The sequence below is a fragment of the Lactuca serriola genome, chromosome 8 (assembly GCF_051521515.1).
Source record: "Lactuca serriola cultivar US96UC23 chromosome 8, Lser_US96UC23_V15, whole genome shotgun sequence".
In the NCBI taxonomy this organism is placed as follows: domain Eukaryota; kingdom Viridiplantae; phylum Streptophyta; class Magnoliopsida; order Asterales; family Asteraceae; genus Lactuca; species Lactuca serriola.
In genome coordinates this window covers 203,256,828-203,269,216 of record NC_136415.1, presented here as the reverse complement: position 1 = coordinate 203,269,216, position 12,389 = coordinate 203,256,828, and the positions used below count along the sequence as shown (strand labels likewise).

Below are 12,389 nucleotides of genomic sequence, written 5' to 3'. Positions count from 1 at the left end.
ATCCATCCTGACCACCAGCTCCTGACCCCGATCCCGATTCGAATCCAACCCCAAAGTGTCTCATAACCACCATACTGAAAATATACCAAGAAAGATATCAGATAATCCACATAATAATTAGAAACCAACTCCCAGCTAACCCTAGGGATCATGACTTCCTTGACACGCGCATGGGTCATGTGCTTTCAGTAGTACGGGCCCATACTACCTTCCACACCTACCCATATTTGTCTCATGTATCATCATAACGCCCTAGTATACACATGCATGGCGTCCATTCAACCTCGCTTCTAATGAATGGCTAATTGTTTCATAACTGGCCTACCGACCTCACACAACTCACCCATGAAACTTTCACCAACCCTGCAACACTAGTGTATGCTAGCCATACATAACGTTGGACCATATAGACTTTCTAATATCCGATCCTACCCTACGCCCCCAATCAAACAAGAACATAACATAAGGCCAAATCAAACATTCTCAGGCTATAAGATCTTAGTTATGTATAACCGTGATGTATACACTAATCAACTTCAGTAATGATGTCAATCTCATATAAAGGAAACCCTAGGCTAACAGCTATCACATAATCAGTCAATTATATCATGTAATTTCTTGAAGATCTTTAGCCTGGTACTAGCATGCTGTTCTAACATATCACATAATCAAATAACTATATGGTATTTTGGGGTCTACTTGTTGGCTCCGGCTGAAGTACACATCACATCCCCTTTATTTATTTTGAAATTTATTTTAAAATCATTTTGAGAATCTTTTCCTTGATTTGAGACTGGATTCACACGAGTGTTCTTCCAATTCACTCAAACCAAGACTCTGATACCAACTTGTAACAACCTAAAATTTTACTAAAAATTTAAACTTTTCAAAACCAATCCGGGTAAATAAAATTATTCAAACATCAACATAGTTCACAAATTGTTTTCAAAATGATTTCATATCAGAGTTCCCAAAAAATCCCAAATCATAAAATGTGAGGATGTGTACGTCACGCCTTCGCCTTGCCATGGTCACCTGAAGTACCTGAAACAAAAATCAATAAATTTAAGCTCGAAGGCTTAGTGAGTTACCCCCAAAATACTAACATATACCACCCAGCAAAATATAACAAACAAGATGTATAACGAGCCTTCAGCATGAATGGACCGCCTCCTTAGGGCCTACAACCTATTTGGACCGCTCCCGAGCCTTTGACATGATTGGACTGCCTTGCAGGGCCTACAGCCTATCTGAACCGCTCACCGGGCCTTTGGCCTGACTGGACCGCCTCCTCAGGGGCTACAGCCTATCCGGACCACCCCGGGTATGTTGGCCTACAGCACGAAGCAGGACCGCCTCAACCCAACCCCCAAACAAACAATCATGTGCACATGGATAACATACAAACAATAGCATGCATATAACAGTCAAATTGATCTAACAGATCACAAGCATAGTAATGATCCTATAACTAGGACACCGACCTAAAAGGACACTAACATAGCATCCTAACTACCAGGATGTAAATCAGTAGGCATATCATATAATAATCCAAATACAATCTATAAAGGGTCGCCTTGGTGCCTTAGACCCTGTTGATATAGTGAGGATAACTCACATAGCAAGTAGTGCAGAACTGAAATGGGAGCCTCCCGCCGCTATTTCACCGACCACCTTGACTGCCTAAAATGATGAACACTAAATTAATAAGTGGGATCTCCAAAATCGCCAAAGGGTCCATATTGTCCATTTCCCAATTTGGGCCTAAGGCCCAATATCAATACATTAACCCAAGTCTATATACACAAGCCCAATAATGGCCCAATTTTCCTAATTGGGCCTAACCTCATAATTGGGCCTTACCACAGGACCCTTTATCAGAACTAGCCCTACTTCTAATATTCAGGGCCCAACAAGGCCCAAGTCCAAATAGTCTAACAGCGGCCCAACCCGAAGCTCACAAGTCAAAAGTCCAATATGAGGATGTACGCAGGGCGTACTCCTCCGGTACGCTGGGCGTACGCCTGTCCTATGTTGACCGCCATCGGGGTGGTTGACCCCGTACGCTGGGCGTACAGGAATTACGCCGAGCGTACGCGAGTTTCACCAAAACCCTAATAAGTGCTTAATGGCTTAAGCACTTAAGCCCAAATTCCAAATCCATAAACCAAATGTGCCATTGAACCATAAAGTTTCGAACTTTATCACTTTGGACGTCCAGAAAGTTCTTAACACATGGTCTTAATCCATTAAGACCTTCCTACTTCATACATGAGACAAATCTAGCTATTGGGACCCCATTTTTATCACTTAGGACCTCTTTTTAGGTCTGAGAGGACAACCCATTTCGTCGAAGTCATCACATGCACCATTTTGGGACTTTGGGACAAGAAAGCTTCCATAAAGCTAAAATGACTAGATCTATAACACATAAGCATAAAGTTCCAAGCTTTTTACCTTCTGGCGCTTCTAGGGCACAACACAACTTTAGATCTATAACCTTGATCTCCTTCTCCAACTCCTTGGTGCAATGACTTCACCTTCAAAGGTTCACAATGCACACTGACTCACACTCTCACACAAAAATAGGGTTTGAAACGTTTTTTGGGATATGGAGGCTGAGGATAATCAGAGGAAATGAGCTATAAGGGTGTTTATATAGTCCTCAACCCTAAATATTAGGGTTTGCACCTGACATGAGCACGCCCAACGTACATGAGTGTACGCCATGCGTACTAGGGCGCGCCTAATACGCTCAACGTACCCTTATGTATGCTCAACGTACTCCTTCCCGACTCAAAGTGGCAACCTTAGTCCTTATACTTCTCATGGCCCAACTCAACCACTCCAAGGACTACAATTGGCAACTTATAAAAGATGAGAGATTCGAAATATACCTGCGGAGTTCGGGATGTTACAAATTTTTGATTGATATACTTTTAGATACATAAAATACATATTTATACTTCTAAAAATATATTAATATATTTTTTATGTCTTAATTGGTATAACCAAGCAAAAAAGCCCTTATATATAAATAAATAACATTTAAAAAGAATATATATATATATATATATATATATATATATAATATTTAATTGAATATCTTTTCTTATATAATTTTTTTTGTGTATAAATACATATAATATAAATTTTTTTAGGATAAAAACATAAAAAAATTATAAATCAAAGGTTTTTTTTACGAATTTAATATTATAAAAATATGTTAGGATATGTCAAATGATAAAACCTTATATTTTTTACAAATATTTTGGAAATAATACGTATAAGACTTAAAATAATTGTTTTTAGACGAAAATAATGATTTTTGTACGGTCTTCAAAATAAAAGCAAAAATCTTAAAAAATGAGAGGGGTGAAAGGTTTATAGTGGGACCAAATGTAATATAATAATGATTTATATTGTTAATATATATAAAAATAGATAAAATGGGTATATAGTTATTATTTTTTTTCCAACAATGCAAAATTATTATAAAAAAATTAAATATCTTTTTATATTTTGTTTTTATTTTTATTTTTATAGAATAATGACATGTGAATATCATTAATTTTATTTTTTTAGGAAATAAAAGTAAAGATTATTTGATGAAATGAGGATAAATTGTAATTTTCAAAATCAAAACATAAAAAAGCTAAACTCAAGAGAAAAAAAAAATGTAATTTTCTTAATTTTAATACGAAATTTGATTGTTTCCAAATCAAGAAAGAAACGAAGGAAAAGAAAAGGACTTTTTAACACATGAACATAAAACATGTACAAATGTACTATTTCAAGGAAAGGGGCAATATACATAAATTAGGGTTTTCCTTTATGAATTGATTATACCTTCCTCATCATAAAATTGATGTCGGTACACTCCTAAATTCATCATACGCATGCGTCTCTTTGCAATCAATCGGTTTACACCAAGTAAATAAACAATAATTCCCGTGATTGATTTTTCTAGGGTTTGTCAGATTTGGTGCAAATTGGACCTTTTTCGCAGGATAAATTGAAGTATTGTTTGTAAGATTCTTAGACTACGAGGACGATGATGATAAGGATTTATTATTTCATCGATCGTCGTTGATCGTTGATTCCGAAAGGTGGGTTTGGGGTTTTGTATGGAAACTCGTAGCCGGAAGAGGGCGGAGGCCACCTCATCAGCCCCTTCTTCTTCATCGTCCGGCGGTCCTGCCACTCGTTCCAACAAACGCACTCGTCTCTCTTCCACTACATCCCCCGCCGCCGCTGCTACACCTTCCAACGTCGTTGCGCAATCCGTTTGTACTCGCTCACGCGCTTCTAACATGGATACTAACATTAATGAACCGTCAGGCTCTGGGTTAGCCCGCGGCCGTCGTAGTGGAAAGAACATAAATAATCCGAATGCTGGACTGGATAAAGATAATTTGGATAAAGGCAAAGAGAAAGAGAATGAAATTAGGGTTAGGGATAGAGATAGAGATAACAACAGAGACAACATTTTAGGATTTAATAAAGACCGCGGGGGAGTTGATGATGAAGATGACGACGACGATGACAATGACAGTGATGGTGGCGGCGTGGGGATTTTACATCAGAATTTGACTTCTGCTAGTAGTGCACTTCAAGGCTTATTGAGGAAACTGGGTGCAGGGTTAGATGATCTGCTTCCGTCATCAGCAATGGCATCCGCTTCATCATCTCACCAGAGTGGACGACTAAAGAAAATTCTTTCAGGCTTGCGTGCTGATGGGGAAGAAGGAAAGCAAGTTGAGGCGTTGACACAGTTATGTGACATGCTTTCTATTGGCACTGAGGATTCTCTAAGTACTTTCTCTGTTGATTCTTTTGTGCCTGTTCTTGTTGGGTTGCTTAACCATGAAAGCAATCCCGATATCATGTTACTTGCAGCTAGAGCACTCACACATTTATGTGATGTGCTACCTTCTTCATGCCCAGCAGTTGTGCATTATGGTGCTGTTTCTTGCTTTGTTGCTAGATTGCTTACAATCGAGTACATGGACTTGGCTGAACAGGTGTGCAATCTTACTTCCTAAATGTTTATATCACTTCACTTGTGGATTCAGACTAATCTTGTCTTCAATGGAATTGCTTTCCCAACAGTCCTTGCAAGCTCTTAAGAAGATCTCTCAGGAGCATCCAACTGCATGCTTGAGGGCAGGTGCACTAATGGCAGTACTGTCGTATCTTGACTTCTTCTCTACAGGAGTCCAGGTATGTTGCTTAATCATGATATAGTTTTAACTTTTAAGCATATATAATATTATCCCTTTTTCCATAATCTCATTTTATCTTTCAGCGAGTAGCACTTTCTACTGCTGCAAATATCTGCAAGAAACTTCCATCTGATGCAGCTGATTTTGTCATGGAAGCCGTTCCTCTATTGACAAACCTTCTTCAATATCATGATGCAAAGGTGAGTTCTTTGATTCCAAGAATAAAAAATTAATTAACTTTTATATGTTTCTGATTGTTTTTTGAAACAATACTCTCTTTGTAGGTTTTGGAGCATGCATCCGTTTGTTTGACTCGAATTGTAGAAGCATTTGCAGCATCTCCTGATAAACTAGATGAGCTATGCAACCATGGATTAGTTACACAAGCTGCCTCCCTCATTTCAACCAGTAGTGCTGGAGGTGGACAGGCATCTCTCAGTCCATCTACATATACGGTATATTGATGACTTTATTTTGGAAAAAGCACATAGCTTTTGGAGGTTGCATTACCTAACAACAAGATTTTTCAGGGATTAATTCGATTGTTATCCGCATGTGCAAGTGGGTCTCCTTTAGGATCAAAAACATTGTTGCTTCTTGGGATTAGTGGCATTCTTAAAGATATATTATCAGGCTCTGGTCATGCTGCAAGCATGTATGTATCCCCTGCTTTGAGTAGGCCACCTGAACAGGTAATTCTTAATGCTTATTTATATTTCTTGTTCTCCTTCTCCATGCTTATAAACTTTTACAGATTTTCCCTGACTCCGTATAATTTTAATAATCGAAAAATTTGTAACCAATCTGTTTGATTTTTTTTTTCGTGCAGATATTTGAGATTGTGAATTTGACAAATGAGCTTCTTCCTCCATTGCCTCAAGGAACCATATCTCTTCCTTCCAGCTCAACCTTATTTGTCAAAGGGTCTCTTATAAGAAAGTCACCTGGAAAGCAAGAAGAAACAAGTGGTGGTGCACCAGAAAAAGAAAAGTTATTGACTGATCAACCTGGCCTTTTGCTGCAATTTGGAATGGACCTTCTTCCTGTTCTCATTCAGGTTAGTTTTAATGGAAACTCTTAATTATAACTCATTTTAGCAAACCTACTTTAAAGTTTAAAATGGACTTTTTTTTTTGTCTTGTAGATATATGGGTCAAGTGTGAATACACCTGTGCGACATAAATGTCTATCAGTTATTGGGAAATTGATGTACTTCAGCACATCAGATATGATCCAATCTCTACTTGGTGTTACAAATATATCAAGGTATATAAGTTTTCATTCCTTTCTCATTGAATTCCATCATACCAGACCCCTGATGTTATATGCTATTATCACTAGTTTCCTAGCAGGCGTTTTGGCATGGAAAGATCCACAAGTTCTATTGCCTTCACTTCAAATTGCAGAAATCCTAATGGAAAAGCTTCCGGAAACTTTCTCCAAACTTTTTGTGAGAGAAGGTGTAGTTCATGCTATAGACACACTCATTTTATCTGGTCCATCCACCAATCCTCTTTCCCAATCATCATCAAATAATTATACCGATTCTACCCCTGGATCATCACGTTCAAGACGCTATCGCCGCCGCCTTGGACCACCCAATGTGGACCCCGAAGATCCCAAAACCGAGGGCTCACCTCCAAGTTCCCTAGAGGCTCCCACACTCAATTCCAATCTCCGGGTATCAGTGAGTACAAGTGCAAAAGCTTTCAAAGATAAATTCTTCCCTTCAATCCCTGGAGCTCCTGAAGCTGGGATTACAGATGATCTTCTACATTTAAAGAATCTTTGCTCAAAGTTAGTTGCTTTATCTGACGACCATAAGTCAAAGTCAAAAGGAAAGTCAAAAGCTTCCACATCACCTCGGTTTCTTGATTTTTCACCCACTAAGGAAGATAATTTGTTAAGAGTGGTAACCTTTATGTTATCAGAGTTAACCAAAAGAGACAGTGTTTCAACATTTGAGTTCATAGGAAGTGGTGTTGTGGATGCTTTACTTAACTACTTAACTTGTGGAAGCTTCTCAAAAGAAAGGGTGTCAGTGTCAGAAGCGAATCTACCAAAGTTACGTCAACTAGCTATTAAAAGATACAAATCTTTTATATCAATTGCGTTTTCAAGTGTCTACAATGAATCAAATTTAGTTCCTATGAGCGTTTTAGTTCAAAAGCTTCAAAATGCATTGACTTCGTTAGAAAGGTTTCCTGTAGTGTTGACTCACAACTCTCGATCCTCTACAAGTGCACGTCTTTCATCTGGTTTATCCGCTTCATCTCGTCCGTTCAAACTTCGGCTTGTAAGATCACATGGTGAAAAATCACTTCGTGATTATTCCTCAAATGTTCTTTTAATTGACCCTTTAGCAAGTTTGGTTGCTGTTGAAGACTTTCTTTGGCCTAGGGTGCAACGTAGTGAATCTAGCCATAATAAGCCTTGTACTTCTGTTGGGAACTCGGAGTCTGGAACCATGGCGGCAGGTGGTGGCAGCGGTGGCGGTGGTGGTGGTGGTTCGTCGCCTTCTTCTTCTACTCCTGCTTCGGGTACACGGCGTCAGTCAACAAGGTCCAGGTCAGCGATTAGTATAGGGAATTCAGGTGAAAAGGATACCCCACAAGAGAAAAATGCAAGTTCTTCAAAGGGAAAGGGGAAGGCTGTGTTGAAGCCAAGTCAAGATGAGGGGAGAGGAGGACCACATACAAGAAATGCTTCTAGAAGAAGAGCTGCTTCTGATAAAGACACTTCGATGAAGTCTGTGGATGATGAATCTTCTTCTGAGGTATGCTCTTTATGTGCTAAAGTGCTCTTTAATTTTTTTATAAAAAACTTTTGTTCTCATATATATTTTGATTACTTATGTGTGCACTGTAGGATGAGGATGTAGATATATCACCTGTTGATATTGATGATGCATTGGTGATTGAAGATGATGAAATATCAGAAGATGACGATGATGATGATCATGATGATGTATGTTGTCATACTCATACCCTTATTTCTGTTCACTTGTTTATTATATCATTCCACTTTCATTCATTTGTTTCCTACAGACATACAAAGAAGACTCATTGATAACTTTTTATAATCTTTCACAAATACAACTTTTTACATACGATTTTCCTTCTTCCCATTTTCATAGGTGCTAAGAGACGATTCACTTCCAGTTTACATGCCATATGTCCACGATGTCAAACTAACCGACTCCACTGACAACACCACCCTCGCGGGTCCCACAACCAGCGACAGCCACACAAAGAGCCGATCAACCCCGGCTCGTGGCTCAGACTCAACTGACTATCGTGGTCCGACTTCATTCAGCTCAAGGGGCTCAATGTCATTTGCAGCAGCCGCCATGGCCGGGCTTGCATCTGCCAACGCTAGGGCGGTTAGGGGCGGCAGCGGTGGCGGCAGAGACCGCCATAACCACAGCACCCCCCGGTTAAGCTTCTCCTCAAATGGTAAACAACTCAACCGACATTTAACAATCTATCAAGCCATCCAACAACAGCTTGTGTTAGATGAAGGCGACAATGATCAATACAACACCGATGGAAGCAAACTATGGAACGATATCTACACAATCACCTACCAAAAAGCCGATATAAACTCACAAAAAACAACAAATTTAACAAAACCGGGGTCCACATGTCAAATGTCTCTCTTAGATAGCATCCTCCAAGGCGAACTCCCTTGCGACATGGAAAAAGATAACCCCACTTACAATATTCTCTCTCTGCTTCGCGTATTAGAAGGTTTAAATCAGCTCGCACCACGTTTACGTATCGAAACAGTAATCGATCAATTCTCGGAAGGAAAAATTTCAAGTGTAAATGACATAATTACCCCTGGCGTTCGAGTTTTATCTGACGAGTTTGTGAACTCTAAATTAACCCCGAAATTATCCCGACAAATTCAAGATGTGCTCGCTCTTTGCAGTGGTAGCCTTCCTTCATGGTGTTATCAGTTAACAAAAGCATGTCCTTTCTTGTTTCCATTTGAAACAAGAAGACAGTATTTTTATTCCACTGCTTTTGGGTTGTCGCGGGCCCTACATCGGCTCCAGCAACAGGGGGCAGACGGGCACGGGTCGACTACTGAGCGGGAGTTACGGGTCAGGCGATTGTCACGCCAGAAAGTGCGGGTTTCCCGGAATAGAATATTGGAATCTGCTGCGAAAGTAATGGAGATGTATTCGAGCCAAAAGGCGGTTTTGGAAGTGGAGTATTTTGGTGAGGTTGGGACTGGGTTGGGTCCCACTTTGGAGTTTTATACGCTTTTGAGTCATGATTTGCAAAGAACGGGGTTGAAGATGTGGAGATGTAATAACTCGGGTGACGGGAGTGTAGCAATGGAAGTTGAAGTTGAAGAGAAGAAAGATGATTTGGGCGATATTGTAATTTCACCTCTTGGGTTGTTCCCACGCCCTTGGGTTGAATCTTCTTGTGATGGTAAAGTGATTGAGCATTTCTGGCTTCTTGGTTGTGTAATGGCGAAAGCTCTTCAAGATGGGAGGCTTTTGGACATGCCTCTTTCTACTGCTTTCTACAAGCTTGTTCTTGGACAAGTAAGTTGATTGTTAATGAACTATTGACTCCACTTTTTTTTTTTTTTTTTTTTTTTTTTTTTTTTTTTTTTTTTTTCTGTTTTGTTGTCTTGGATGAATTGACTTATGTGCCTTTTCTTAATTTTTCATTGTAGGAGCTTGATTTACATGATGTTTCTTCTTTTGATGCTGAACTTGGGAAGACATTGCAAGAATTGCAAGCGATTGTTTGTCGGAAAAAATACCTGGAGTCAACACCTAGGCATGACTGCAATGCAATACTTGACTTAAATTTCCGAGGTGCTCCTGTTGAAGATCTTTGTTTGGACTTCACACTTCCTGGATTTCCTGATTACATTTTGAAACCTGGCAACGAAGATGTATTTACTCATCCTTTTACCTTTCAATTTTTTTTTTCCTTCTAGCATTTGTTGATAAGGTTGCTGTGTATATTCATAATTCATATGATTCTTTTTTGGGAATGACAGGTCAGCATAGACAATTTGGAAGAGTACATTTCCCTTGTAGTTGCTGCTACTGTCAAGACAGGTATCACAAGACAAATGGAAGCATTCAGAGCCGGTTTCAATCAGGTCATATTTCATTTTTATATTTTTAACTTCATGTTGCTTCTTGAAGTCTCGTGTATAAAAGAAATGATGATTTTTCATATGCTCGTTTTTCTTACATATTGATGACAATACGTTACAGTTATATTGTTATAGATGCAATATAATGTCTTTTCACATAACCCGTTTTCCTGAGACATCTTTTCATAAATTGATTTAAATAAATTTCAACTAATGTGTATTTTTTGCTCATTCACCAGGTCTTTGACATTTCGGCTTTGCAAATATTCACCCCAAATGAATTAGATCATTTACTTTGTGGCCAACGAGAGTTGTGGGAGGTAAATTTGTTTACTTATAATTAAATACTTTTTATCCAATTATTGTGAAATATATAATTAATTATTTTTTTTGTTTCAATTTTCTTACAAAACCGCAGGCTGACAAACTTGTGGACCACATAAAATTCGATCACGGATATACTTCCAAGAGCCCTGCAATAGTCAACGTAAGTCAAATTTCCATACAATTTAAATTCCATTCATTTCATATAATTCACATTATCATTAAAAAAAAACTTACTATTTGTTTTTTCACAACTGTTTAGTTGCTTGAGATAATGGGAGAGTTCACTCCCGAACAGCAAAGGGCATTTTGTCAATTTGTCACTGGTGCACCTCGGCTTCCTCCCGGTGGTTTGGCAATTTTGAATCCTAAGTTGACCATTGTGAGAAAGGTATATCATATATATGTTGACTTTGTGTATTATGTCTTTTTTATTAATTAATAATTTTAAAATAAATGGTTATAAAATGTTGTTTGTGTGTTGCTCAGCACTCTTCAACAAGCAGTAGTGTGACATCCAGTGCGGGTGGCGCGTCGGAATCTGCAGATGATGACTTGCCAAGTGTCATGACATGTGCTAATTACTTGAAGCTTCCTGCTTATTCCACCAAGGTATAATAAACAATTAAATGAAAGTAGGTTGGTTGTATTTAGTCCAAAAATAAATGAGGGCAGTTTTGTAATTTTGGGTGTGGGTAGCAACTAACAAGTGATTACTACAGGAAATTATGTACAAGCAACTGGTGTATGCTATCAGTGAAGGACAAGGATCGTTTGATTTGTCATGAACATGAAGCTTTTCATTTCAAACTATTAACTGAATTTTGTACATTTTGTCTCGAAAGCTTTTGGAATTTGGAATCATTTCTTAACTGCAATAAAAGTTTCTCCAGGCGCCCTCCCGGACTCTCAATCTCAAGGTCAGTAAACTTTTTATCTGAAAAAAAAAAAAAACATATCAACATTGATTTAAGGAAAAATCGTTATTTATTTTTAATCATGTTTATTTATTTTTTGCAGTTGTATGTGGATGTGGTGATTCGATCCGATGGTTTGGTTTCTACAGATTTTGTTTTGTAAATAGCAACTAGCAAAGCATCGTATTATTTGACTCTCTTATAAGTCTTATATCTCTAATCGCTACTTCTGTTTACTTGATATCTGGTTTCTTTTTGTAGCTCAATAATGGTTCCTTACGCCATATTAAGTTTTACCTTTTGCCATACTTTTGGGAAAAAAAAGTACTCAGGATCTGTTTCAGTTAACTTTTCTTTCTTTTTTCCATGTTCCTGTTTACCAAAATGGAACAAAATGAATTAATTATATCCATATAATCCCTTGTAACAAATCTTCATGTATAATGCATAATAATAATAATAATAAAAGCATACTAGACTTTTTAAGTGTATGCATTTCAAATGATGCTTTTCAAATATACATTCATAGTTTTACTGATAAGATAAATCTTTGCTAGAAAACAAGTTCAATCATTTGCGACATGTAGTACCCTAAAATGGGAAAATGTGTTTCTGTACTAGCCCTTAGGTTAACCTCAAAGCTTACTCTCAACTTGTCTTTTTTAAAGTTCCAAATATGTGCATAAGACCAAATATATTCTTTTAACATCATTATCGCCTTATCTTCATTCCAATTCTTTCTTTTAGCTTTGTACCTCTTTTGAAACTCTGGTATGCATCTTGTTTCAATTCG

General features: G+C 38.1%; 1 protein-coding gene across 1 annotated transcript; it reads left to right on the top strand.

Moving 5' to 3' along the window:
• Positions 1-3,792: 3,792 nt before the first annotated feature.
• Positions 3,793-11,880, top strand: LOC145068475 (E3 ubiquitin-protein ligase UPL3-like). Its single transcript, XM_079015446.1, has 18 exons — positions 3,793-5,024; positions 5,113-5,223; positions 5,309-5,425; positions 5,510-5,680; positions 5,756-5,917; positions 6,055-6,282; positions 6,370-6,491; positions 6,567-8,001; positions 8,094-8,192; positions 8,362-9,786; positions 9,921-10,145; positions 10,254-10,358; positions 10,595-10,675; positions 10,774-10,842; positions 10,942-11,070; positions 11,169-11,291; positions 11,402-11,599; positions 11,700-11,880. Exons 1-17 carry the CDS (start codon positions 4,128-4,130, stop codon positions 11,465-11,467), a joined length of 5,565 nt encoding a protein of 1,854 aa, XP_078871572.1. The 5' UTR covers positions 3,793-4,127; the 3' UTR covers positions 11,468-11,599; positions 11,700-11,880.
• Positions 11,881-12,389: the final 509 nt, after the last annotated feature.

What these genes read in the sequence shown, in the direction of transcription:
- LOC145068475 (XM_079015446.1), top strand. Translation starts at nt 4,128, where the DNA reads ATGGAAACTCGTAGCCGGAAGAGGGCGGAGGCCACCTCATCAGCCCCT. An exon ending in TTCTTCCTGTTCTCATTCAG is followed by an intron (nt 6,283 to 6,369) that starts GTTAGTTTTAAT and finishes TTTGTCTTGTAG; the next exon opens with ATATATGGGTCAAGTGTGAA. An exon ending in GCCAACGAGAGTTGTGGGAG is followed by an intron (nt 10,676 to 10,773) that starts GTAAATTTGTTT and finishes ACAAAACCGCAG; the next exon opens with GCTGACAAACTTGTGGACCA.